The sequence below is a fragment of the Cricetulus griseus genome, chromosome 2, assembly GCF_003668045.3.
Source record: "Cricetulus griseus strain 17A/GY chromosome 2, alternate assembly CriGri-PICRH-1.0, whole genome shotgun sequence".
NCBI lineage: Eukaryota > Metazoa > Chordata > Mammalia > Rodentia > Cricetidae > Cricetulus > Cricetulus griseus.
In genome coordinates this window covers 315,134,574-315,162,082 of record NC_048595.1, presented here as the reverse complement: position 1 = coordinate 315,162,082, position 27,509 = coordinate 315,134,574, and the positions used below count along the sequence as shown (strand labels likewise).

The window sequence follows — 27,509 nt, the reverse complement described above, 5'->3', positions numbered from 1 at the left end:
GGCCTTTGGGCCTATAGAAAAAAGTGTTTCCACATGGTGGGGGAGGGTCAGTGGGCCTTAGGAAGCACATGCTGGACACACAGCAACAGAGCACAAACCAGAAGAATAACTCTTCATCTCTTAGGTAGCTGCTAATCTGTCACTATTGATTGTAGGCTGGTAGAAATGTGGGGGTTTATCTCGTTTATCTCTGAATCCCAAGTGTGATGGCCTGGCTGGCACAGTGTCCATGATCATCTGTAACTGAGCAAACACACAGCATCTCAAGAGGAAGCAACTTGAGTCCAGCAGAGCATCACACATTCTTAGTCTTGCAACACACATCCTTGCAGCAAGGTATAAATGTATGACTGAAGGTTAGCCAGTGGGCTGTGTATGAAAGCGTTGTGCAGTATGCTAGAACCTTCCTCTTTTGGAAGCTTTAGCATCCTCTTTGGCTTCCTGTTTCTCCCCTCTGCCCCACTTCCTGGAAGCATACACAACTACCTTGCACGTGAGTTGGGGGTACCCCTGGGAACAGCAGAGTAACAAGCTGGAGGGGCTGACTCCGGAGAACTTTGTAGAACAGAGTTATCATGGCAGCCCTGTCCTACATGCTTCCAAACTTTCTGAAGACATTTTTGTTCACAGGACTGGAGAATCAGCCTCAGGTGACAGTTTCCACTCAGTGAGGGAAGGACTCTTGAGAGGTAAATGCGTGAAGTGGGACTCTAGGGGAGACAGCTTCTGACCAGAGAATAAAGGGATCAATAAATAATGCTGCTGCTGCTCTCTCCTCCTCCTCCCCCCTCCTCCTCCTCCTCCTTTTCTTCTTCTTGATAAAGAATCCTTGAAAACCTGGACTCAAAGTTTACTGTATTTGAACATACCAGATCTTTTGAGATTGAAACGCAATGTTAGCTTCAAAGTGCACCTTTAAGAATCATGCAGTTGCAGTCAGGGCTGAGAAGATGTGTTAGCAGTTAAAGTGTTTGCAAGGAAAGTATGAGGCGGAGTTTGGGCCTCAGAATGCATGTCAAAGTCAGGTAGGTCTGGTAGCCTGCCTATAATTCCAGCCTGAAAAGTGGGACACAGGAGCGAGCTCCCCTGAGCAAACTGACTAGCAAGTCTAGCCATATCCTGGGAGCCCGGGATCTGACAGAATTTTCTCAATGAGTAAGGTGGGAAAGCAATCCAGGAAATTTCCCGACATCTACTTCTGCCTCCACAAGCACATAACATGTGAAAAACTTGCATAAGCACATGAATACACACCACACATTTGAAATGGAAAAAAAAAGAAACAAATAAAAATTGTTCTAAATTTCAAAACATCTTAAGCATGTTTGTGGTTTGGGGCTAGGGCACATTCATTCATAGCTGTTCTTCATTGGTCTGCCTGGTCAGCCTTCTATTAGAGAAATGCAAGATTTCAGGACTGAACACTGGCAACTGTTCCCTAACTGAGCTATGTTCCATGTTTATTTGACAAATTGGCCTCAAGCCTGGTACTACTGTAAGGCATTGGAGATACAGCAGGGGGGAAGCCTGAGAAACCTGTCTTTGTGATGTTTAATGTTAGATACATACTAAATAAACAAAATCTGTTACATTCCACAACTACCATAGAGGAAAGAGCAGCAAACAGAAATGAGAAAATACAGAGGAGGTGTTCATAATATTTCAGAATAGAGTGATCAGAGTAGATTCCTTGAGGAAGTGACAGTCCAAGATCTACTTACATGAAAGATAAAATCACTGAAAAAAAAAGCATTGAAAAATGGGGATGGGAAAAGAGGGTTCTGGGGAGAGAATTGGAAACTGAATGTCCTGCAGCAGGAGATACCAAAGGAGCAACAGGAACAGGGAAGAGGCCCCTGGCAAGGCAGCCCAGGCTTCAGCACACCGAGATAATTCATTTGCTAGCTGAAAAAGAAAACATCACATTATACCTCATAGCTTCCCTATTGTCCAAGCTCTTGGAAGAATCAAGAAGTAAAGTTGCCGCCATGTACTGATGGAGGACTAGCATCACTACATTTTTACAAGGGTGTAGAGCATAAAATCACCGTGTTGTTTGTTTTTCAAGACAGGGTTTCTCTGTGTAGTCCTGGCTGTCGTGGAACTAGCTCTGTAGACCAGGCTGGCCTTGAACTCACAGAGATCCACCTGCTTCTGCCTCCCTAGTGCTGGGATTAAAGGCTGCCCATCAGCTTTTTTTTTTTCCTTGTTGAAAGCATTAACAGAAAGAGAGCCTGGTTGTGAGCCACCCAGAGCTGGTGCTAGAACCCAAACTCTAGTCCTCTGAAGAGCAGTAAGTGCTCTTAGCCACCAAATCATCTTCCATCCCTAATATTATATAATTTATATTAAAACAAAATGTCTCATAAGTTCATAATAGAAAACGGAAGTTATCTTACCTCTTTTATTTGGTTTATTTGGTGAGTCAGGATTTGTTGGTCCTGTTTCTGTGTTATTTCAGTTTTTAACAGAGTCAGCCAGGAAAGTGGATAATTTCATGATTATCAAATGAGAAATTGAGTCATTTTTTTTCTTCAGAAGGAAATTCTGGAAGCCCAGTTAGAAAGTATTTAATATTGAATTTCCAGTAGTGAGTATCGACTATAAATCAAATGCAGGCATTTTTAAATCACACGAAGACTCAATGAAGCATGAACTAGGAATTTCTGGGGGTTGTAGATTTCTAGAAATGTTTCCTTTTGTATAGAGCCAAACCCTAGTGCCTGGCATGCCACGCCTAAAGGCGGACTCTGCAGACCAGTCCAAGCCAGGGCAGTGCTGGGGAACCAAGGCCTGTGCCTAGCCACGTACCCCAAGGGAGCAGGCTCGACCCTGTGCTCCTGCAGGGTGCATTTGCAGTCCAGCCCTGCACCCTAGTGGGGTCTTCATAACTCTGGTGGGCATGAACCCCAACAGCAGCCAGGGCCATGGGGCAAGGGCTCTGATGTTCCAGGCAGCTAGGGGGCTGAGGGCTGACCTGCGGGGCGCGTCCACTGGGCCCTGGAGGAGCCTGGCCAGGATGTCAAAGCCTGAGAGGACGGACCTGGAGGCTGCAGTTGCAGGACATGAGTGCTGTGAGTCCTGAGCCAGGTATCCCGGTGGGCAGAGGGTGGGCTCAGGCCGAGAACTAGAGGAGTACTCTCACGGCAGCCTGGAAGGAAACAAAAGCCAGCAGTCTGCCCTGGGGACTCTCAGGATATCCTCCTACACTGCCTTCCCCATCCCACCTTCCCCCCTCCCCGGGTGGGGGCTGGTTTTCAGCTTTGAAATTCTCTCCATCAAGTGTTGATTTAGACCTGCTCCCTGTACTGCGAATGGGGGAACGCTTTTCCAAGCTAAGGAGGAGACTGTTTAAGAAATGAGTAAGCCCTTTTGCAAATAGAATTCCTTGTGCTGTTGTGTTAAATCATGATTTACGTGCAGATTTACTGTGTGACTTTAAGTCGCATAACGTTATTGTTAGGTTTCTAAAGCAGGGGGAATAGATAAGCAATGCCTTGGGAATGATAACATAAACTGAGGCCGCACTGAGGAGGTCTTAGGAGTTGAAAACTAAGGACTCAAGTCTCTTAACAGCACACCATGGACTCAAGAGGATGTGCTCTTTCCTGAAGTGCAGCCTTGGCAACTGTACATTTCCTTAATATAATATACAGCTAGTTGGTTAGCTAATTCCAGAAATATTTTCCAGGACTTAATATTTGTTAAACATGACTCAAACTGGGGATGCCCAGGCCAAGGGAGCTTAGTCTGCTGTGGTGGAGGCTGACAGGTCACAAGGAAGCAAGCAGGTGTGACAATTTAAAGGGAAATTCTGAGAACGCTATGGAGGCCATGAAACAATGTGACATGGGTGGGACCAGGAGGACTTTAGGTCAGATACCCAAATGAGAGGAAACAACCAGCCACGGAAAGTTCAGGCAGAAAGCAAGGAAAGCAAGAGTAGAGCAGATTCAGACATGGAATCGCTATTTAAAGTGAGGAAGACTCCCGGCCTGTGTGGAGCATGGTGAATGAGGCTGAGAGCCACTGGGACTGGAGAGGGTTAGACTATGGATGGTGAACAGGGCTCCTCAGGGTTGAGAGCTCTGTATTAGTTAAAACTAGTGGGGCTTTCAGTAGGCGGGGCTTGGTGGAGGGAGGTTTTCACGTGACAGAGGGCAGCCCCACAGAGAAACCAGGACAGATACTATCCTTGTTTTACTGTTTTCTTCACTGAGATCTGTTGTGCAGCCAAAGTCCAAAGTAACTCCAAGTGGCCATGGAATGACACCTCTGAAACTCTGAGCCAAAATGAAACTTTTCTCCTTCCATGTCGACTGTCTCAGGCATTTTGCTAACACAAGACAGAAGGTAGAAGGAGTTCATTCACTTAAGAAAGAAACTTTGTTATTGTGTTTTTCCTCAATTTTAGATATTCAAATAGGCATACACTGGTATCTCATTGGTGGTCTTAATTTGTGTGTCCCTCAATATAGTGGTGGCTTATTTCATCATTTTGTCTTCTCTGCTCTTTTGAAGTCTTTTCTCTGTATTTAAATTGAGTCATTGAACATTGAGAGATAAATATTCTGGATGTATTTTAATTGTCAGAAATATTATTTGCAAATATAATAACCTGAGCTGCCGTGTGTCTTATTCTTTAATGGTACTTTACATAAGAGTGAATTTACATTTTTGAGGAAGTACAGTTTATCAGTTTTTTTTTTTCATTCATGGTTATACTGCCATTGTTACATGTAGGAAATCTTGCTGAACCACAGACTATGAAATTTTTCTCATGCATTTTCTTCTAAAAGTTTATAGTTTTGTATTTTTCATTTCCACATACAACCCATTTGGAGTTCATTTCTGTATAACATAAAGTTTAAATCAAGACTCAATATGGTGTCCAAATATCTAAATGTCATTTGTTGAAATGATTATTCACTCTCTATTGTCAAAATTTGAAAACTTTTGTCAAAAACTAACTGATCATATTTGTGTGTTTATTTTTTGAGCTCCTTTTTTATTTTATTTTAGAGGCACTCATATTTACATATTCATCGCCCCATTCCCTCACCCTCCCATCCTCCCATGTTTCCCACGAACCCCCCCAACACATCCCCCAACTCCTCCCCAGGGATAGTGAGGCCCTCCACAGGGAGCCTTCAAAGTCTGTCATTTCATTTGGGGGAGGGCCCAGGCCCTCCTTGCTGTATCTGGGCTGCAATAGTATCCCTCCATAGGGAATGGACTCCCAAAGTCCATTTGTGCTCTAGGGATAAAGACTGGCTCCACTGTTAGAGGTCCCATAGACTGCCTTGACCTCCTAACTGACACTCACATTCAGAGGGCTCAGTTTGGTCCATCTCTGTTTCCCCAGCTTTATGACTAGGGTCTCAATGCTCTCAGTAGGTCAGGTCCCCTGTTTCTGCGGGTTTCTCCAGCAGAATCTTGGCTCCTTTGCTCATCCCTCCTCCCTCTCCACAACTGGATGCCAGGAGTATGGCTCAGTGTTTAGCTGTGGGTCTGTTTCTGTTTGGAACAGCTACTGGATGAAGGCTCTAGGAATGGTAACCAAGGTAGACACCAATCTCATTATAGGGGAAGTTGTGGTAGCCCACGCTGGTAGGATTGCTGAAGGAGGCAGAGGCAGAAGGATCACTTCGAGGCCAGCCTGGGCTACACATTTTTATGGAGAGGATGCCATTGTGTGTTTATTTTTAAACTGTATATTTAATTACACTGTATCCTTTGCTTGGTCAAATACCCCATATTACCCGATTCTCTGTACAACTGTTGTACAGCAAAATTAAGTAATGTGACTCTTCCAATATTATTTTTCTTATTCAAAACTGATTTGGTCTTTCAAAATTGTCTTTTGCCTTTCTAGGTAAGTTTTATAATGAACCTGTCAATTGCTACAATATGTTTGTGTAATGTTTTATTGAAATTCCATTAAATCAATAGACAAATGTTGGGACATTAACACCTTATGATAGTCAATCTTCCAACCAAGGGCCTTGATATATCTTCCCATTATTTAGTCTTTGAGCTCTTTTGCCCACAGTCTTTTTTTTAAGATTTAGTTTATTATTTTATGCATAAATGTTTTGCCTGCATGTATGTATTGTGCCATGTATGTGCCTTAGCCCTTGAAGGTCAGAAGAGAGCTTTGGATCCTCTGGTTCTAGAGTTACAGGCAGTTACAAGCTGCCATGTAGGTGCTGGGAACTTAACCTTGGTCCTCTGCAAAAGCAACAAGTGCTCTTAACCATTGAGCCAACTAGCCAGCCCCAATATTTCTTTGGTACAGAAAAACTGTATATGTTTTGTTGCCTTCATATGTAAATATTTTGGTTTTTGATCAATTGTAAATAGTGCTTTGTAAATTTCAGTTTTCATATGTTCATTGTCAACATGTAAAAATATGATTGATAGTTACATGTTAAACTTGTATCCAGCAAACTTGCTAAACACACTTGCTGTTTCTAGAGCTGCTTTGTATGTTCCCTGGGATTTTATACATAAATAACAAAGTTGTCTGAAGCCAAACTAGACAATTTTTCCTTCTATCTGTTTGTCTTTTCACTTACTGTACCAATCTATTGTTCTAGCTATAATTTTCAGCACAATATGTAAACAGAGAGGTAAGAGTAGAAATCTCTTTTTATTCTTGGTCTTAGGAACAAAAGAAGCTCAGATGTTATGCTGTTAGTTGATGTCAGTATGATGTTAGTTGTCAGTTTCTTTTGTAGGTGCCATTCAAAATGATTCAATTCTCCCCTATTTCCAGTTACCCAAGAGAGGTGGCTTTTTTTCTTTTTTGAGAAGCAGAAAGAAGGTTTTTTGTTCTTTGATTTTATTTCTTTTATAAATGTATTTGTGTGTGGTGTGTGTGTCTGTGTGCACACGCATGCATGCGTGCACACACCTAGTGCCTGTGAAGGTCAGAAGAGGATGTCCAATCTCCTAGAAATGGAGTTGCCGATGGTTGTGATCCACCATGTTAATGCTGGGAACCAAACCCAGGCCCTCAGCAGTCAGTACTCTTAACTGCTGAGCCATCTCTCCAGCCCTGCTCTTTTCCTTTTCATTCAGTTCAAAATATTTTGTCACACATCTGCTTTTAATTCTTCGCGTCAATTTTTATTTTATCCCCATGATTGAGACTGTCTCTTGAGAACTCTACTCTCTTGAATCTTCTTGATACTAGTTAATAAAGTCTGTCACATGTATGTATGAGAGAATGTATGGGAGTATGGTGGGGGGGTGTCATGGTCACAGTAGGTGTGAATCCAATTTTATGTACTTTTTTATAAATGAGAATAAAACATATTCGTTCTTCTTGGCCTTTGTCTGGATTTCCACATCAGGCTCACTTTAAGGTTTTGTTCCCACAGGTTTGGCACTGAATCTGAATTCTGCAGATAGAAGTTTTATCTTTGTAAGATGTAGGTTTCCCACAGTCTCATCCCCTAACTGCTCAAAAACAAGGTCCCCTGGGAGGTCAGTCTTCGGTGGCCCTCTGACCTGCTAAGCTGCTAGCAGGTAGTGGAGCTTCGGGGTGGCCTTTTTGAGCAACACTGTCTGAGGTCAGGGACATTTTGAGGGTAAGGAAACACTTGCAATGTGAGGAGAAGGTGGAATCATGGTGTTCTGACCTTGTAAAATATTTAAGCAAATATGCTGTGTCCTCAACAACAGAGCGGGGAAGTCTCAAGGTTACCATTCCAGCTTTTCAGTCTATGAGGCTGTCACATGAAACGTGACAGAGAACTGTGGCTCCTCTACTCCTCTGGGTCATGCTCTCTCTTTCTTCCAGTGCTGCCAATTGAGAGAAGCTTTCAGAACGCTGCTAAAAGCAATGATTTGGCTCTTATGGAGAAGCTGTTTGAAAAGAAGGTTAACATTAATGCTGTGAACAATGTAAGTAGAAGTCACAAACATGACAAGTGGCTGTTCCACGTGATGGCTTAGAGTGCATAGGTCAGCTGAAATAATAGCAATAATTGAAGAGACTGGACTAACTGAGATGCAGAGGCTTTAATGTGGGTGTTAAAGCTAAAGATGGAATTACATAGCAGAGCACGCCCAGGGTGTTTTTACTTAGGGGAGGGAAGTGTGCAGGGTCTTATGCACATCTGTGCAAAGTCTGGGGGTAGACAAGTAAGTCCAGCATTGGGACTGTGGGTCTGGACTTGGTCCTAGATTGTATCCTGTGTATCAGTTCAGTCTTGCCCATTCTGGAAAGTAAGGGCATGATTTGCTATAACATCTGGGCTCCTTTTCTCTCACGATAGCTTCTACGGTCAGCATAGATTTATAATCCAGAGTTACAATCCAAAGAAGAATTGTTAATTTTCATTTTTCTGCTTTTGAAATAGAAAGCAGCCACGTGTTGGGCAATGACTTCTGGCTTTTGTTCAAGTACCTAGGCTTTGGGGGAGAAGTCCACTGCCAGAAACATGGCTTTCCTATTGCTTGGCTCAGTGGAGAGTTCCTTCAAGGCAGGGTTTATTAGCATGAACAGGCTGGTAGGTGAGACTTTCTTAGAGTGAACTGTAGAGTGCTTTGAAGTCAGAATGCAGACGTGAATGCTAAATTCTAAATAAAGACTAAACCTCAGGGGCCCTGTTTGCTCGGGCCCCTTCCAGGGCACTGAGAGAGCTCTGGTAATGTTGCCCACAATTATATATCTTCCTAAGACCTAAAATGAAGACCCTGTAGCTGCAATAAATTTTGCATCTCTGATTTTGGTTTTGAAGAGAGCTCCCTATGTCTGGGGAAATAGCTCTGTCATTAAAGTGTTGGTCACACAGCATGAAGACCCAAGTTCCAATCCTAGCACCCCAAGAACACGCCAGGCATGGTGGCACATGCTTGTAATCCCAGTGCTGAGGAAGTGGAGACTGAAGCTCCTTGGGTGGTCACTGTAGCAATTGGCAAACCTCAGGTCTCACTGAGATCCCCCAAAATCAAGGTGGATGGCTCCTGAGAAACAATATCTGGATTGAATTCTAGCCTCCACACGTGCTCTCACACCTATAGCCCTACCCCACCCACAAAAGGGCTCCCTAAATAGTCTAAACTCAGGCTTCACAAAATATGAAGGTATTCCAGGCAGGAAGGTAATAGGAACAAAACTGCACAGTCTATGTCATGCAGAACATGCAGCAGAATGATCTTTAGCAGTTGCATACGCGTGCATGAGTGCATGTGATGGGGTATGTGCTCATGCAAGTGTATATGGAAATTTATATACCCGTCCACATAACTTTTATTTATGGACATTGTGCATTTTGATGTATTATGGATATATGTATAGATATATGTAATTCATACATATTGCATACATGTATACACATATTTCTCTCTCCCCCTCCCCCTCTCCCTCTCCCTCCCTCTCGTTCTCTTTCTTTCCTTCATTCTACAGAAGAAAGTGCACCAGATCTTTAGCACATCCCAAAGCTTGTGGGTGGGCTACAAAGCCCATCCTCACAGTTATGGGTCTGGACTTGGCCCTAGATTGTAGCCTGGGGACCAAGCCTAGGGCCTCACACATACTAGGCAAATGCCCTACCACTGAGCTACCATCTTTTTATAATATTCTTTCTAATAACAGCTATTTAATCTTGTTTATAGCAACTTGTTGTCATGGTTAGTTGCAGGGCTCTTTAAAATCTGTGATGATGCATATTTTAAGTGTAATTGCTATTATTGCATTCTTGAACACATAAAGTTTATGGGAAAGCTGATAGCCCCAAGCTGACACAATAGAATAAACTCTACACTGCAGACAATGTCAAGATGACTTGTGTTTTGTAAACACCACCGGTTTAGCAAGCAAGAAAAGAAAATATTCATCTGAAACTTTAAACTATTCTCTTGTTACTGTAATCACTTGTGTGAAACAAGAGTAGTGTTTTCATGCCCAGGCATCTTCTGGGGGAAGTAAAACAGTGCTTAGAATATGGCAAATGTGGCACATATATTTCTGATAAGCAAAACACACATTGTGGAAATGAGGCAAACTGTTATGTGGGTATCCTAGGAGCAAAATGTGGCTTTTCCTTTGAAGTAGGAGATATCAATAGCTTTCTTTCTCTCCCCTTCCCCACTCTCTAACTCCCCCTCTCTCCTTCCCTCCTTCCTTCCTCTCTTCTGGCCTTGCTTCTCCTATTCTTTCCTTCCCTTCCTTCCTCCTTTTCTTTTTTCTCTTTCTCCTTCCCTCCCTCCCTTCATTTCCTTCCTGTCTACTTCTCTCCTTCCTTCTTCACTTCCTTCCAAACCTATTTATTTGTTTCTATGCAAATTATAGAGTTTTTTAATTATAGAAGGGAGATGCTGGAGAGATGGCACAATGGTTAAGAGGATTTGTTGCCCTTACAAAGGACTCAATTCGTTTCCCAGCCCCTACATGGTGGTTCATAATCATTGTAACTCCAGTTCTAGGGAATCTGATATCCTCTTGTGGTCTCTTTGCTCACACATATTGCTTATATATACATGCAGGCAAAATACTCATACACATAAAACTTAAACTCTTTAGAAAATATATAGAAGAAAGAAAAAGAACAAAGTGAGACGTTTAGGAAATTTTGCCATGGGTTATCAATATACTCTGTTATGATATAAATCTTAGGTATCTCCAAAAACCATCTTGAAGGCTTGGTTGCCACACAGTGGAAGCTGGTGAAACCTTTAAGAGACGGGGCCTAGCCGATGAGGGTAGATCTCTGGGAGTCTGCTCTTGAAGGGGTCTCTGGTACCCCAGCCTCTCCCTCTCTTTCCTCCTGCCAGTTACAGCTGAGACCCTGACACTGTGAACCAAAATAAAGTTTCTTCTTTATGAATTGCTTATCTCAGTTATTTTGACACAGAAACAGGACGTTGACTAACATAGAACATGCAGAAAAATATGCCATTATTAATCATTACATGCAAGAAAATACAATTTTACTGTGTGAGTGGAGTGCCTTTTCACTGTGTGACAGATCATACAGGGCTTCAGTCTGGGAGAGCCTTCAGTAGATTACCAGATTCAGAGGTGTGGTCTGACAACAGGGAAGGTATGGTACGATTCTGTCGCACATAGTTCTTACTCCTTTCAAAGGAAAAAGCAAAAAATGCAACCCAATAATCAGAATGCAAGTGGTCGATAGGAAGATACTGGCTATTTGGGAGACAGGAGACCCAGCTGAACAAGGTAGCTCAAGCCTGTAATCTCAGCATTCAGGAGGCTGGCCCAGGAGGACCACAAGTAAGAGGCCAGCCTGGGATACACTGTGGAGCCTCAATCTTATAAACAAAACAAACAAAGGAGACAGGGCTGGTAAGAGGGTTAAGTGATGATCAGATAACCAAAGATACAAATTCTGTTTCCTCAGATGAACCGCACAGCCCTGCACTTTGCAGTGGCGAAGAATCATTTATCCGCGGTGGATTTCTTACTGAGCCACAAAGCCAGAGTGGATGTTGCCGACAAGGTAAGCTCACCTTCAGTGGGTAGACCGAATTGGTGCATAACCTGCATGCGGGAGAATTTACCACTACAGATGTCTTCCTCTCGGGGGCGCACTTCCGTCGGCAGTGCGCATTTTTGGAAAGGCCTCTTTGAAAGGACTCCAATTGTGTACTCTTTGTACTTGGTAACTACATTGTTCAGTCATTAAGACTTGGGTTTTTACTTCTTTTCCCATATTGACCTTAAGGCCCTAGCTCTCATTCCCAAAGGCAGTATGATTGTCCACATTGTACAAAGGTAGTATGACTGTCTACATTGTGGTCAGATTCGTGAAAGACAGATGCTAATCTGCTCCAGGGACTTCACGTCCCGACTTTACCGCGTGGACTCTGATTCTAAATAAAACTTATCAAATGCATGTTCTGTGCCAGGCACAGGTATCAGGTAGGTATTTAATGCCATCTCCCTTCTAACCCTATAGGGAAATATTAGTAAAATACCCAATTTAGAGATGAGGAAACTCAGATAGAGACATTAAAGATCCTGTCCCTCAAAGTTACATTTTAGGAAGGACAATGGGAGGCAGCTTTGAACTGAACTTTTCTGGTTTCAGAAACTGTGCTGCTAGTCACAAGTCAACTTACCTGTCTGTCTGCCAAGATAGTAAAGCCCATTGGAAGGCTTTCCACCTACTTTCCAGTGTCCATTTAGTACTTCATGGCACAAGGAAGCTAGTCAAAAAGACGGCAAATCATGCTTATCATCTCTTGTCACAGCAAACAGTGATAGCTCTACTCCATAAAACTCCTAGTTCTTAATTGGTTATTTAGACCATGGCTCTTTTTTTATTACTTTTATTTATAATCAGTGTGCATGTGTGGTGTGTGAGTGCAGGCATGTGTGTGCCACAGCACACATGTGGAGGTCAGAGGAACTAGTCATTTCTGCTGTGGGACCCTACTCCATGGTTCCCCACTTTATACCATACAGAGACACTCAAAGAGTTCTCTCTGTTCTGGATCCTCTGGGAGGGAAGGTGCAACACTGTTTTCTCTTCACCTCTCCGAGGGCCTGGGAGTAAATATTTGGCTGGTAAGAGGTATCTGTTCACACCTGTTAGTCATCTTACTGGCTTGGTTGGCAATCATAGAGAAAGTATAGATTTGATAACCCTGGGATTTTCCTTTGTGTCACCAGTGGGGCACAGATCTCTCTTGATTATTGTCGTGGCATTGGTGAGCAAGTAGATTGTTATGTAATAATCCAGAAAAAAAATTACCACTGACTGTCTGCACACTCTCTGAGTGTAATTAAGTGTATAACAGCCATGGTTTGGGGGCAAAGGGTGTGGCTACTGGTTAAACCCAGGACTTTGCATTGTTAGGTAAGCATGCCATCACTGAGCTATCCCAACCTAAAACAAAACAAAACGAACAAACAACAAAAACCCAAGGGAAAAAAAACAACAACTCTATTTTGAGACAAGGTCTCTTTAAGTGGCTCACACTGGCCTCAAACTCACTATGTAATCCAGGCGGGCCTTGAACTTAAGACCTCAGACATCCAGATAGCTGGTTTTACTGGCCTGCCATATCCTTATCATGGCTGTGGTAATTAAGGGGCTTGTTCTTTAGGTATTCAAACTCTGGTTTGATTATTTTGCCTATTAGTTAGCTGTAAAAGATAATTGTCAAGAGACACGATTATCCAGATATATTTATATTTTGTCATAGAAAACTTCTTACAATATCTCTGTATTTTACTTTAATCCCCACATATTGCCCAGTTAACTTTCTTCTTTAAAGTATAGTGCTGATTTTTGACAGGTATACAGGTTTATAGAACCACCACTACTTTAAATTGTAGAGCAGGGCCTTGGGGTATAGCTTAGTGGCGATGAGTTTAGGATGCATGAGGCTCTGTGTTCAATCTCCAGCATCAAAAAGAGAGAAAAAAAACACAAACTAACACTAACAAAGCTTAACAAGCAGAACAGATATATCACCCAAAAATTTCTGTTGTGTTGTCTCTGCATTCTAAGCTGTCCCATCCCAGCAGCCACTGATCTCTGTGGTTTTGCCTTCTTGAGACTGTCACCTATGTGATACCACATGACACACAATTTTGAGGCTGGTTTCTTTCACTCAGTGAAACACTGATGATGTTCACCCATATCTTTTCTAAATGTCTCCCTTTTCTTTTTTAACTGAACAGTACTTTTATTTATGGATGTAGCCTAGTTTACCTATTTACTACTTGAAGGACATGAGAATGGCTTCTAGTTTGTTGTTATAAGTAAAGTTATTGGCGCTTGGGGAGATGGCTCAGTGGATAAGATATCTGCTGCACAATCATGGGAACCTGAATTTTAATGCCTAGCACCCACACCAGAAGCCAGACATAGCTGCACACACCTCTAACAACAGTGCTGGAAACAGGGCTCACAAAGATGGGTGGATCCTGGTGCCTCCCTGTCCTCCAAGCATTGCCAAAATGGTGAGCTCCAGGTTTTAAAAAAATTGTTTAAAAAATAATGTGGAATCAATAAAAGGAAATGTTAACAATACAGCTGTACCTCAACACATATGTGTTTATTTATGTACACAGGCAAAGAAAAGGCACTGTAGACATTTTGCATGTCTTCAAAGGCACAACTTTTCCTCTCTTTGATATATGAGACAGCTGGGCCCATAGGGGGTGTGTGGGTGTGGGTGTGGGTGTGTGTGTGTATAACTGGACATGTGGGTGTGTGTGTGTATAACTGGACATGAACTGCAGACCTGACATGAACACATGAGCATGAGCTGTTCTCATTCTCACCAGCAATTGTGTTTTGCAACTGCATGGCCACCTGCTATTGATGGGTGTTTCCTCCTTTGGTTCTAGCCATTCTGCTCAGAATGTAGGCATCTCACTGTGGTTTGATTTGTGCTTCTCCATTAGTGGATGACATTAAGTACCCTTTTACCTGTTAGTTACCTTTTATGTATTATCCTTAGTGACATCTGCTCAAGTGTGTGTGTGTGTGTGTGTGTGTGTGTGTGTGTGTGTGTGTGTGTGTGCTGGAGATGGGAACCAAGGCTTTCCACAAATCAACTGAGCCTTCTATCACCAAGATGCACCCCTAACCAGATTTTTGAATATTTCTAAAAACTGGATTTGATTATTCTTTTATTTTCTTTTAAATTATTCTTCATTGTGAAGTTTTGAGAGTTCGAGAATAGATCCTATGAGAGGTATGTGTTTTGTGTTATTTTCTCTTATCTGTAGACTGTCTTCACAGTGTTCACAGAGCAGAGGTTTTTAATTTTGATGAAATAAAAATTTTGGTGGTTTTTGTTTTGTTTTGTTTTTGAGACAGTGTCTCATCATATGACATTAGATGGCTTGGAACTCACTATGTAAACCAGCCTGGCCTTTACACAGATATGCCCCTACTCCTGATTCTTGAGTGCTGGTATTCTTGAGTGCAGCCATGCCTGACTTAACATTCCTCTTTTTAAAAATGAGTCCTGATAGCGGTATTGCCTATATGTAGGGATGATTTGCCAAACCATGGTAATTTTCTCATATTTTAATTCTAAACATTTTATAGGCTTATGTTTCCATTTAGTTCTGGTGTTGCTATGGTTTCAACATGTCCCCTGTAATTCATGCAGCAGAAATAATGCATGGGGCCACTGCACTGAGTGATGAGACCTTTAAGAGACAAATAGCTCATAGTACTGTGCCCTCATGAATATATTAATGCTGTTTGTTCAGGGGAGGGCTCCTAATAAGGTGAGTCCCCATCCATCTTATAATACAGGTCACCAAGGAAGCCTTCAGCTTGGACTGCTAAAGCCTCCAGAGTCATGAGCCAAACCCCTTTTTCTTATTAATTACTAAGCGGTTATCACAGCTTTTTACAGAAGCTTAAAACAGATTAAGGCGGTGGTCCATCTTTAGTTGATTTTAGTTCAGAGCAGAAGCAGGTTGTGATGGTGTGTTTGCTGCCCAAGGATGATCAGGTTTTCTTTATAATGTCACTCCAGTTTCCAAACGTTTTGCAATGCAGCTCAGATCTGTCCCCAGAGTCAGTCTTCACCTGAGTTCAGTTCCCAAAACTGTTTGTCACGGAGTTAAGAATTTGTCCAGGTGCAGCTCAGGGCACAGCCCAGGGGTGTTTGTACACATGAGCTCCTTTGTGTCCACAATTAGGTCCTCCTGCATACACCATGCCCCATGTCCCCTATGCTGTCAGGGACAGAAGAGAGCAATGAGGCATGGATTCTGTCACCTTCTCTTCCTCAGGGGCTTCCTTCTGTTCCTCTTCATCCATGCCCAGTTCTAGATTTGGAAGGGCCTTGAGTCTCTAGGAAAATAATGAAACCAATAGGAAATTTCCTTCAGCACCCTCAGCACCCTGTGTTTGGGTCACCTTCCCAATCTGCCTACACCCATTCATTTTCTGGAGTCCTCAGATACCTGGATTTTATCTGGAGAGTTTAGCTGCTTTTGGTGGGAGAACCAGGGGAGGACATTTATTCTATCTTAGTTGTAAATGTACCCTACATAACAGGACTATATGGTTAGACTCTGTCAATAAATAAATAACAAAACTAAGGTGGAGAACAACTGAGGAAGATACCTGGCATTGACTTCTGGTCTCTACATATAACACACACACACACACACACACACACACACACACACACACACACACATACACACACCACTCCATACACCATACACAGACATACACCACACCATAAACATAACACACACACACACACACACACACACACACACACACACACACACCAAACAAACAAACTCCATGATGTGAAAAACATCCTGCATGATTATATTTGATATATAATGAGTATAATGACATGAGACATAGCCCTGGTCAGGACCCTGCAGTCAAACTGGGGAACAAAGGTAAATACTGTAATTGACTAGTACCATTCAGGGCATTGAGGCTCAGGGTCAGATGCATGACTCAGTCACTGAGGAATAAGGTGGGTGGCATCCATGAGCTTTGATATAAGCTAAATAAAAGGAGGTTCTTCATCCAGGGTGAACAAAGTTCCCAGGTGTGATGCTCAAAGATCCTTCACTTTTCTGTGAGTCCTTGGGTGCATTGTTCCTTGCCTATGACCAGGCTGGTTATGGGGACATTCCAGCATTTTACACTTTAAAAAGCATCTGAGCCAAATGTCACCCATGTCATGGGCTCAAGTTTGCCCATTCTACAACAAAAGACTTTGTGGCATGGAGGGTACTCTGGGGAAATGTTTGTCTGTTCGTGGTGATTCATCGCCTCTAAGGAACGATGGCTCCAGTAGGAATTTGTGGTTGCAGAAACTCAAGCTGTTTGCTGCTTGGATTCCCAGAGTTTAGATTTTGTAATCAGTGCTAGGAGTTTTTAAAGACTATTTGCCTCAAAATTAGGTCTCAGGGGGAAAGAGACGCCCTATCACTATGTGATTTGTCACCCGTCCCAAATAGGACCATATGTGAAGCCAGATTTAGATTGCTGAATATGGAGCAGTAATAGTATGGAAGTATAAGTGAAGAGGGAGAATCATGGCTAGTGCACCTGTAAGAACTTCAACTAATCATGATAGTTCATTTTCCTTGAAAAGGAAGCATGCAGAGACCGCTAAGCTGTTTGTGTCCTGAGGTTTTAAGTAGGAAGTGTGCTAAGTCTCTATCCAGAGTAAGATCTGAACTATACAAGTCTGATGGAGCACGTACATTTACAGCAGGGTTTCTCGGCAGAAAGAAGTGTTTGTTGACACAATGACATCTGTGACCGTACAGTTCCTTGTTGTGGAGCAGCCTTGGGTATTGTGGAGTGTTCAACAACATGCCCAGCCCTGCCCTTTAGGTATCATTATCACCCCTGAGTCATGATTATCAGAAATATCCAAGACATTTCTAGGTATCCCCTGGAGACAAATTGCCCCTCATCAGGAGGCAATGGTTTAGAATTACACTGTAATACACTGGGACTCACTAGTCTGCCCCCAACCCGAACTCTTTTTAGAATAAGAGAATGCCTAAATACAGTGTCTGGAGCAGCCAAAGAAATACCAAGGGGCTTATCCATGTCACAAATAGGAGGGGTCTACAGACCCATATTTCTTGGTTATTTGCTCAGATTTATGCATCTAACAAGCCTGTGTAGTGGATCAAAACCATTGTTATTTGAAGCATAGATGATACAGTGGGAAGGCTATGCAGAATACCTAGTTTGCTTTTTGACAGGGATAAAGGAAACAGGAAAGGATACATGTGACCTTAACTACAAGGAACAAGACAGCTGGGCCATGATTGGAGGATATCTGTTATCCCAGGATTTGGGAGGCTAAGGCAGAAGTGTGGGGAACTTGAAGGCAGCCCGCCTTCACAGTGAGACTCTCTGTCTCAGAAAGAAAACAGAAGAACAAAATGGAATGTGAAGCTGCAGCTGAACATAACTAAGCTGAGCAATATGACAGTGCCTGGCAGTGGCAGAAGCGAGCAGTCTGAGTCAGTGCCGACCACCCCAGAGCTCACCTCTGCTTCTCCCACATGGGCTGCTGCGTACCTGCATCCGTTCCCCTCCTCCAGAGGCCACCTGCCTGAAACTGTGTTAACTGCTGGCTGTGTTTCCCTCCATATTTCTCTCTGCTAGTTCAGGTCATAACTTAATGATTCAGCATACAATTGCCCATCAGTCAGTCAGGAAGTTCTGAAGTGAATCTCTCCATCTGACTATGTTATGCACACGTCTGCACAATTCCTGCCATCTTTTCGTCCATCTCAAGCCCCATTCCTTGGTTTTCTGATTGTTTTTGTTTTTGTTTTTGTTTTTGTTTGGAGACAGTATTTCTTGGTGTAACTGCCCTGAGTTCAAACTCACAGAGATCTACCTGTTTCTGCCTCCTGAGAGCTGGGGTTAAAGGCATGTGCCACCATTTGATTTTAAATAGAACGGCTAGTTAGTTTAGACAGTAACATTTTGCATTTTTTTCTAGTACCCTAGGAGACCATGCTTACTGGAATACTTTTCTACGGTTTGTCTTTTGTTGTCAATGACACTTTGTAAGAACATTCCATATATTAGAGATCCATTTATCTTCACTAACTATAGGGTTTTGAAAGTGTCATTTGTTTAAGGTTTATGTTCTATTTTTCCTTTTATATCTAAATTAAGGGAGTGCACTTTATAGCCTAGTTCAAAAATAGTTATTGTTTGTGTGCTTGTGCTATTGTATTTATAATTTTTTAGTATAATGTAGTACAGCATTTGAGATCCACTTGTACCTGTATTACTACTTATAAGACCCCTATAGAATTACAATATCACTTTTGTTACATATTAGGTTACTTATTTCTTATTTTTCCAATAATCTAGTATCACCTAGGCTTTTGTTGGCTGAAGCAGAATGTGGTAGTTCATTGTGTAACGGGTTCTTCTCTTCTCTCTTCTTGGGGAAGCATGGCTTGACAGTGATTCACCTTGCAGCCTGGTCTGGAAGCTTCGAGATCATGCTCATGCTAGTTAAAGCTGGAGCAGACCAGAGAGCCAAGAGCCAGGTAGGTATGCAAGTCCCTTGGTCGGTCCCTGAGTGCTGGGGCAGGAGTTCCCGTGAGCACTCACCTCACCTCCTGGGGCCAGAGTTCTGGAGTCCCATGGGGGTGGTGGGTGCATGAGCGCTCAGCTGGTACTGGGACAGGAGTTCTGGGGGTTCCCACGGGGTTGGGGGGTGAGCGCTCATGTCACTGGTGTTGGCACTGGAGTTCTGGGGTTCGGAGGTAAGCACTTACTCCCTCACCCCGACTTTTTTCAGGAAGGAATGAATGCACTCCACTTCGCAGCTCAGAACAATAACCCGCACATTGTGGATTACCTCATTCAAGACTTGCACCTGCAGGACCTGAATCAGCCCAACGAGGTATGCCTGCACATTCCTTCTTACTTCTGCTTCTTCCTGCTTGGGCGGGCCTACTGGAGCAGCAAGCACACACAGGGTTGGCCCTGTAGACAGCCCCTCGCCTCTCTGGTAGACCACAGAGCAGGAGGGAAGTGTTTGTTGGTGGCCTTAGCCCAGACTTCCGCATGGGGAGAACAGGAAGCATACAGAAACCCAGATTACCCCTTCCCTTTACACTCCCCCATCCCTGCAGGGCGTGGTCAGGACACTACCCACCTCCGTTAGTATTCAAAATGTGTGCTCAAGCTTTGTTCTACAGTGCCTGACCTTTAAAAATATATTTGACCCAAAGTTATGCAGAAATCAGCCATGAACTGCAATGCTCTTACTGTATTTGCCAGGGTGCCCTGAGATGAGTAAGACCAGCTTTACCTCATGACTGTGTCTTAATGTGCCAGGCACAGAGGAAAGCAACTATGTGCATTCTTTCAGGAACAGGCCTAAGGCCTAGAGCATACACCACCACCATGGACACTTGACTCGTTTTGTGGAGTCAGTGGTATGTAGGAAGGAGCAGGCAGGCTGATGGCTTCAGGGACAGAAGCGGGTTTAATGAGAGCCACCACCTCCACTTCCTCCTATTATTATTTTTTGAGGTAGGAGTTGGCTGTATAGCCCCGCCTGCCCCATGGGATACTCCTGCCTCAGCCTCCAGAGTGCTGGGATTGGGCAGGCACCATCTTTCCCTGCTTCCTCCTCCTCTGGCAATGTGCTGAGGAAAAGGCTGAAGAGCTCAGTGGTGTATAGAGCTACAGCATCCACCGAGAGACCTTAGGTTAGCACAGGTTCAGAGACAACCAGAGTGAACTCAGGGCATTCACTAGGGTGTGTAGGAGGGGAAGCCTCTCAAAGTTGATTTTTATTTCTAGAATAAACCTGGACTAACAAATAAAATAGACAAAAAATGCCTGTTTTTCTAAGGTATTTGAAAGGAATGTCTCAGAAATCCAGTAGGAACAGAGTTTGCTAAGGGCAGAGGGGTGGGGGGACAGGACAGGTAGTAGTTGTTGTTCCCTGGGTAAAGAATTTCAATTTTGAAAGACAAAAGGGCTATGGAGATGCATGGTGGTGATGTTTACATAGTGATATAAATGTACCTAGTTCAGGGCTGGTGAGATGATGTGGCAGGGAAAGAGGCACTTGCCACCAAGCCTGATAGTTTGAACTTGATCCTTGGAACCCACATGGTGGAAATAGAGAACCAACTCCCACCCACAAGTTCTCTGACCTCCATCCCCACTTGGTGACATGAATACTCCCATACACAAAATAATGAACAACCAAAACGATGCCATTGAACTTAACAATGATTAGGGCAGTAAATTTTATGTTATGGCAATTTTATCATAGTTTTTTAAAAGTAGAAAAAGAAGCCTATTTGGAGCTAGGACCAGGAAGTGATGGCTATGAACTCATCGTCTGTATAAAGGTATTGCAGATTTCACAAAACCCATTGTGCAAGAAGGATTACTCTGCCTCAGGGTGTTACCTTCTTGCTCAGATTCTTCTCATCAGAGAGAGCTGCTCATCTAACAGGGTTAGTGAAATCCTTTACTTTGGCTTGAAGGGAATTCTAGATTCTGGCAAGAGAAGCTTTACACAGACGAGACCTTTAAAAGAAAAAATTAATTTAACTAGGCCTGAGCAAATTTGGGCGGAGTTAAGAATATGCCCAACAATGGGAAATCTGGGCAGTCTCCTAGCTGCACAGCCCTACACATCATTGTGATATTACCAGAGAAGAGAGACTAGAGCCAGGAGTTTGAGGCTAAGTAGTCTAAATGTTTTGGATCTGTATGTCAACCTCCATCTGTGATCAAAACTAAAGAAATGACAATATGGAGAGAGGGAGGAGTAGAAGCGAAGCTGCAAAGGCCATTTGAATATTGGTTAAAAATGTCCACATGATTGGTTATGCCTCTGTCAGCTGTGTGTGTTGGGAACATCTACTGACCTAACAGAATCTGAGCTGAAAGTCCTTGTAAGTTCAATTTAGCTTCTTGGGGAGTGGGGGTAGTAGTAAAGACTGTAAGGGAAATTGAGAGGACATCTGTTTTCTCATTCAGGCATCCTTGGTATCCACTGGGGACTGGCTTCAAGACTCCTCTTGGATGCTAACATAGGCAGAAGTTCAAGTCCTTATATAAAATGGTATAGTAATTTATATAACCTACACACAACCCCCTGAGCCTTCTAAAAATTCCAAGATTGCTGTTGATATCTGCTTCATCAATAATGCTGTGTAGTTTATTAAAGCATTCAGTGGGGTGAATGACAAAGAAAACGCCCACATGTTCAGGAGATGCAGGGTTTTTTCCCCCTGAATATTTTGGATTGAGAGCAGTTTTATTCACTCATGGATGCATGGGCCAAATGTATCTGAGATGGCATTTAGCCAAAGCTATCAACTGCACTGTAAAAGGAGGACTCACCCTGTGTCTGTGCCCCACCTCCCTGCCCCTGGCTGCATCTCCAACTCCAAACACTCATGACCTTCCCACACACTTTCCTGTCCTGCTTTAGTTACTCTGAATTTTCTCCTTATGCTGGGTTCTGCTTCCCATAAGGGGAGATGTTGTGGGGTGTGGATGGATGGACACAAAAGACTACGGAGCGGTGTCCTAAGGATCCCTATGATAAAGAATGGTTCAGGTGAAACTTTGGGTACCCACTTAATGGCTCTTTTTTTACTTTTTTGTTGCATTTGGTGATGTAATAAACTTGAAACATCAAATAATTTGTAATGGATCATTTCAATTACTCAGACTTGTTTACAGGCAAAAAATTTAAATGCATCAAGTTAAAACATAGATGCTTAAAAATATGAGCTAACAAATGAAAAACAAAAGGGAACAAGAACCTGGAGACTGGGCCAGGAGGCATGGTGATCTGCTCTAGGCTTGCAGCCCAGGGCTCAGACACTCTTCTTAGACTTGGCTGGGAAGTTTTCCTGCCTTCCAAATATAGGGAATCCCTTGAGACTACACTGGAAAGGAGCCCACTAGAATATAATTCAAATGGGTTGTGTTGTTTCTATAAAAAAAATGAAACAACTTGATAAGAAACTTTATTTTCAAAGACACATATGACTTTGAAATTCCTATCAGTATTTTTGACCAATCATATGTACCTAGACAAGAAAAATATCTCTATCTTTTTATTTACATCTTATTGTCACTTCATCATTCTTTAAGGTACTCTTGAAGTATTTAAAAGACCAAGATTATGTTAAACATCCTATTATGCATAATTGGCTTTTACATTTCTTTTTCTTGGTGACATCTATAAAGGGCATCCAAAGTTTGAAGTCTTCACTCTTCTGTTGGAAAGCAAGAGTCTTGGTGATAACTTGGTCTTTCTTAAGCTTTCTTTGGGTGTGGGTCCTCTGTCACTCTGTGTAGCCATTTAAAAATGTAAAGCTTTGCAGCAACCTAGGGTAAAAAGAGACAAGCTATTTTAAAATTGAATAGACCTCTAATCCTTCTAGGGAAATGTTTGTCCTAGCTGTGGTTTGCAGGTGATTAGCTGCTTCAAACTCATATGAGGAGTTTAATCCCCAAGGTCATGTGTTAATGACATTAAGCCAACTCTGATGTTAGGAGGTGGTGCCTCTGGAAAAGGATCAGGATTAGATGCGATCACCAGGGTGGAAACTCTGTGATTGAAACCTGATGGCTTTATAATGAAAGAGAGGCACACTCCCTCCGTTTCTTGCTTTGTAACTCTTGCAATATTTTAGGCGTCAGCCAGCAAGAAGGCCTTTCCCAGATATGGGCCTAGACCTCACCCTTCTAGAACCATGAACCAAATAAACTTCTTTAACTTTATAAAGTAGCCTGCCTTTGGTATCATAGTCATAAAAAAGAACACAAATTAATATATATTTCACATAATATATACATACATTAAAATTACAGTCCCCAAACTGATAAATATATATATTAGAATTCTTTCTGTTATAAGTAATGAAACTCATCTTGATCTGTACTGATAAAAATAACTTGCTGACTTATAAATGAGCTCTTTGAGGGAGTGTCTTGCTGATTTCAGATGTGGTGGATCCAGCATCTTTTTGCTTCCTTAACCATTGGCTGTCATTTCGCTACTGCTAGTCCTCTCTATGCTCTTGGTACAGTGGGAGGATGTCTGTTCATAGCTTCCAGTCTATGGCCTTATGGATTTGACTCGAAGACAAAAGACCTTTCCTATCAAAGTTCATATATGAGTGTCACAAGCAATTCTGTTTGATCCTGTTAGAATCACATGCTCAATTCTGAACCAATCACCATGACCAACATGAGTTATATGATCACTTCCCACACAGGAGGAAGTCAGGTAAAGCCTAGCAGTTGGCAGTGCTGAATGCAGTAAATGGTATAATATGAAAAGGCATGGCCACCAGCAAGCTACATTTAAGTTGACTGGTACCAAATGTGATCTATGATAATGTTATGGGCCAGAAACCTAAGAAGATCCCATAGTGGGCATTGAAGCCAATTGCATAATTCTGTGACATAGGGTCAGTTGCTTAAAAGAACCCCTGAGCCTGGGAATAAAGTTCTTGTTGGTAGAGACTTTTCTAACATGCATGAGGCCCTCAGTTCAGTCTCCAGCACTGGACAAATAAAGGCCACTAACCAAAGGCACTGGAAATTATGATCTTCATTGTCAAGTAGATTAGATTGAGAGATGCCTCGGCAACCAGGCAGGTGCACATCTCATCCTGTCTGAGACGATGTGTCTAGGAATGAGTAGACAGTGAAGGCTCTGGATTGTTCAGTGGTTTGATCTATTTATTATGGATAGGCATTTGAATAGACAGTTGGAAAATGGTGGAACTGTGGGCAGTGGGGACTAGTTAGGGGAAATGGGTCAGTCGGGAGCCTTTGAAGGGTATGTCTTGGCCCTTGATCCTTCCTGGTCTTTGCTTCCTGAATGCCATAGGTGTCCTTCCCATACCATACCCTTCTTCCATGATGATTCTATCTTGTTACAGCCCAAAGGCCACAGAGTTAGCCAATAGTGGACTGAAACTTCTGCACCCAAGGGCCAAAATAAAACTTTCCTTGTTAAAAATGTCTGTTAAATATTTACCACAATGTTTTTTAAAGAGGGGGATTTACTTGTCTCATGCAGGTGGCTTCAGTTAGGTCTGAATAGGTTCAAGTACAGCCATCAGCACTCTATTTCTTTTTACTCAGTTCTACTTATCACTCTTCTGGCCTCATTCTTAGTCACAGTCTACTTATCAAGTGACAAGGAGGGATAATGATATCTTAGCTGATGACTCTAGAATAAATATAGAATGTGTCAGTAAAGAAAATGCCATGGCTGACTCTGACTGGCCTAGTGTGATGTGTGATTAACTAAATCAAGTAGTCCTTGGTGGAGGCAGTGGAAGTCTTAGAGTTAAGAGTTGTATCAAAATGGGCTAAGGGGCATGTTCCAGAGGAAGAAATTATGGGCAGGGATTGGGTAATAGGTGCTTTTATCTCTTGGTACAGTATATTAGCCACCTTCATAGGCAGCTCTCTGTTTCCTCTTGTTGCTTTCTACCCTGTCCACACACAATCACTCTAAGTAGTACTTCCACCCAGTCACCAGCACTTGGTTACTACATTACTATCCCAACGTGTGCTTATGTGCCTCTCTTCTCTGGAGGACCCCTCTCTACTGTTCCTCTTGCCTATTCTGCTGCTTAGCACAATATCTGTATATATACATACTCAAGAAAATTGTTTAATACACAAATGAGATAGAGTGTATGATAGATGTGGGGTTTGAGTAAGAATGGCCCCATAGGCTCATAGATTTGCATGTTTTGTCACCAGGGAGTGACCATCAGGAGGTGTGGCCTTACTGGAGTAGTTGTGGCCTTGCTGGAGGAAGTGTGTCAGTGGTGGACTTCTGCTGCCTTGAGGGCCATCCTCCAGCAGCTCAGGATTTGAAAGGGAGCCAGGGAGTTGGCCGACAACCACTCAACTTGACTTTTCCAACTTGACTTTTCTATCTGAGGGAGTAAAGCTTAACTCTCTCTCTCTGTCTCTCTGTCTCTCTGTCTCTCTGTCTCTCTGTCTCTCTGTCTCTCTCTCTCTCTCTCTCTCTCTCTCTCAGGGTCTTTCTTTGTTTCTTTGTTCTCTTTCCTTCTCTGTTGTGTTCTTTATTTCTTTTCTTGCTTCTATCCAGATGCATCCATTCTATCTCTCTTGATGTCTTCCTTCTAACTAATTTCATTTTTCCCTTATAGTTTATATATCCCAGCAAAATCTTTCAAGCAGTATAATTTATATTCTATTTTTCAAGGGAATGATTACAATGAATACAGGTAAAAGACATGTTTCTCATTTCCCTTACATGATTAAACATCCTATGTATTATAGCTGAAAAACATTTTATCCGAAGAACCCACATATGTTCATGCCCAAGCAACTTGTTAAGCAAGAGTGTAAGCAAGCAAGGTGTTTTTCTCAGCTAGTTCTTTTACTGGCAGGCTGCATTTTGCAGTCACAAAGGAAGGATCAATCACTTTATTGATTATCTCAAAAGGTGCTCTATAAGGAATTTTAAAAGAATCATAAACCTAAATCTTTATATATTGAAAAAATAATCAGTCGGGTGCCAGTAGAGGAGACGAGCAAGATGGCGGCGGTGGCTGGTGTGGTGCGGGTACCCTGGCAGCAGGTGTCTGGACTTCTGAAGCAGCCTTTTCACCACTCTACACCTGCAGCATTGCAGTTGACAGTTGATTTAATCAAGATATGGATGAAGAACTAGAAAGAGATGAAAAGGTATTTCTGCTTAGTGAAGAAGTTGCCCAGTATGCTGGGGCATATAAGGTTAGCAGAGGTCTATGGAAGAAATACGGTGACAAGAGGATCATAGATACTCCCATGTCAGGGATGGGAATCGCTGTTGGTGCAGCTATGGCTGGGTTGCAGCCTATCTGTGAATTTATGACCTTCAACTTCTCTATGCAAGCCATTGACCAGGTTATAAACTCAGCTGCTAAGACTTACTGCATGTCTGCCGGCCTCCAGCCTGTGCCCATAGTATTCAGGGGGCCCAATGGTGCCTCAGCAGGTGTAGCTGCTCATCACTCACAATGCTTTGCTGCATGGTATTGGCACTGTCCAGGTTTAAAAGTGGTCAGCCCCTGTAATTCTGAGGATGCAAAAGGACTTATTAAATCAGTCATTTGTGATGATAATCCAGTGGTGATGCTAGAGAATGAACTAGTGTATGGAGTTGCATTTGAACTTCCTACAGAAGCTCAGTCAAAAGATTTTCTGATTCCTTTTGGAAAAGCCAAAATTGAAAGGCAAGGGACCCACATCACTGTAGTTGCCCATTCAAGACCAGTGGGCCACTGCCTATTGTCTAAGGAGGGGATTGAATGTGAGGTGATAAACTTGTGTACCATCAGACCAATGGACATTGAAGCCATAGAAGCCAGTGTCATGAAGACAAATCACCTTGTAACTGTGGAAGGAGGCTGGCCACAATTTGGAGTGGGAGCTGAGATTTGTGCCAGAATCATGGAAGGCCGTGCATTCAATTTCCTTGATGTTCCTGCTGTTCTGTGTCACTGGTGCTGATGTCCCCAGGCCTTATGCAAAGATCCTAGAAGACAACTCCATACCTCAGGTCAAAGACATCATATGTGCAGTAAAGAAGACAGTGAATGTCTAATTTGGACTTTGAATATCAAGTCATTGAAATTTATTTAAAATACTTATTGGGACTTCATCTAATGTGTACTGAGAAAATTTCCTAGTTATAAAGTCAATGCTAAAGCAGCAGCAGCAGGTGTCTCTGTATTGATAAGAAGCTTAAATGTGCTTATGAGTGGAAAACTCCACTCCCTGCCCTAGATGCTATACTTCCTTTGTCTGTTACTGTTGGTCTAGTCTTTGAATAAGATTAATATAAATATTTTCCCTCTTTCACTACAAGGGGCAAGAATGTTGCAGAGTCCTAATGAAAGATATACTTACCCCAGAAGATATAATTACCTCAGAAGATATACTTACCCCTGAAGATATACTTACCCCAGAAAGATATACTTACCCCAGAAGATATACTTACATGTTTTA

At 42.6% G+C, this 27,509-nt stretch overlaps 2 protein-coding genes across 5 annotated transcripts in view; both read left to right on the top strand.

Annotated features, from left to right (window-relative positions):
• Positions 1–2,511: 2,511 nt before the first annotated feature.
• Positions 2,512–27,509, top strand: part of Ankdd1b (ankyrin repeat and death domain containing 1B) — a 60,365-nt gene continuing 35,367 nt past the window's right edge. For 2 of the 4 annotated variants that reach the window (XM_027401687.2, XM_027401685.2), the window contains exons 1-5: positions 2,512–3,074; positions 7,808–7,911; positions 11,373–11,471; positions 18,920–19,018; positions 19,273–19,377. In XM_027401687.2, coding sequence (XP_027257488.1) covers positions 2,903–3,074; positions 7,808–7,911; positions 11,373–11,471; positions 18,920–19,018; positions 19,273–19,377 — 579 coding nt within the window. In that variant the 5' untranslated portion in view covers positions 2,512–2,902. Of the gene's footprint in view, positions 3,091–7,807; positions 7,912–11,372; positions 11,472–18,919; positions 19,019–19,272; positions 19,378–27,509 lie in introns of all 4 variants that reach the window. The other 2 variants (XM_027401686.2, XM_027401688.2) reach the window with 2 other exon arrangements.
• Positions 26,160–27,215, top strand: LOC100772980 (pyruvate dehydrogenase E1 component subunit beta, mitochondrial-like). Its single transcript, XM_035440506.1, has one exon. It carries the CDS (start codon positions 26,175–26,177, stop codon positions 27,009–27,011), a length of 837 nt encoding a protein of 278 aa, XP_035296397.1. The 5' UTR covers positions 26,160–26,174; the 3' UTR covers positions 27,012–27,215.

Bases quoted from the DNA above. Each gene is read 5' to 3' on its own strand.
- LOC100772980 (XM_035440506.1), top strand. From the start codon at position 26,175: ATGGATGAAGAACTAGAAAGAGATGAAAAGGTATTTCTGCTTAGTGAA.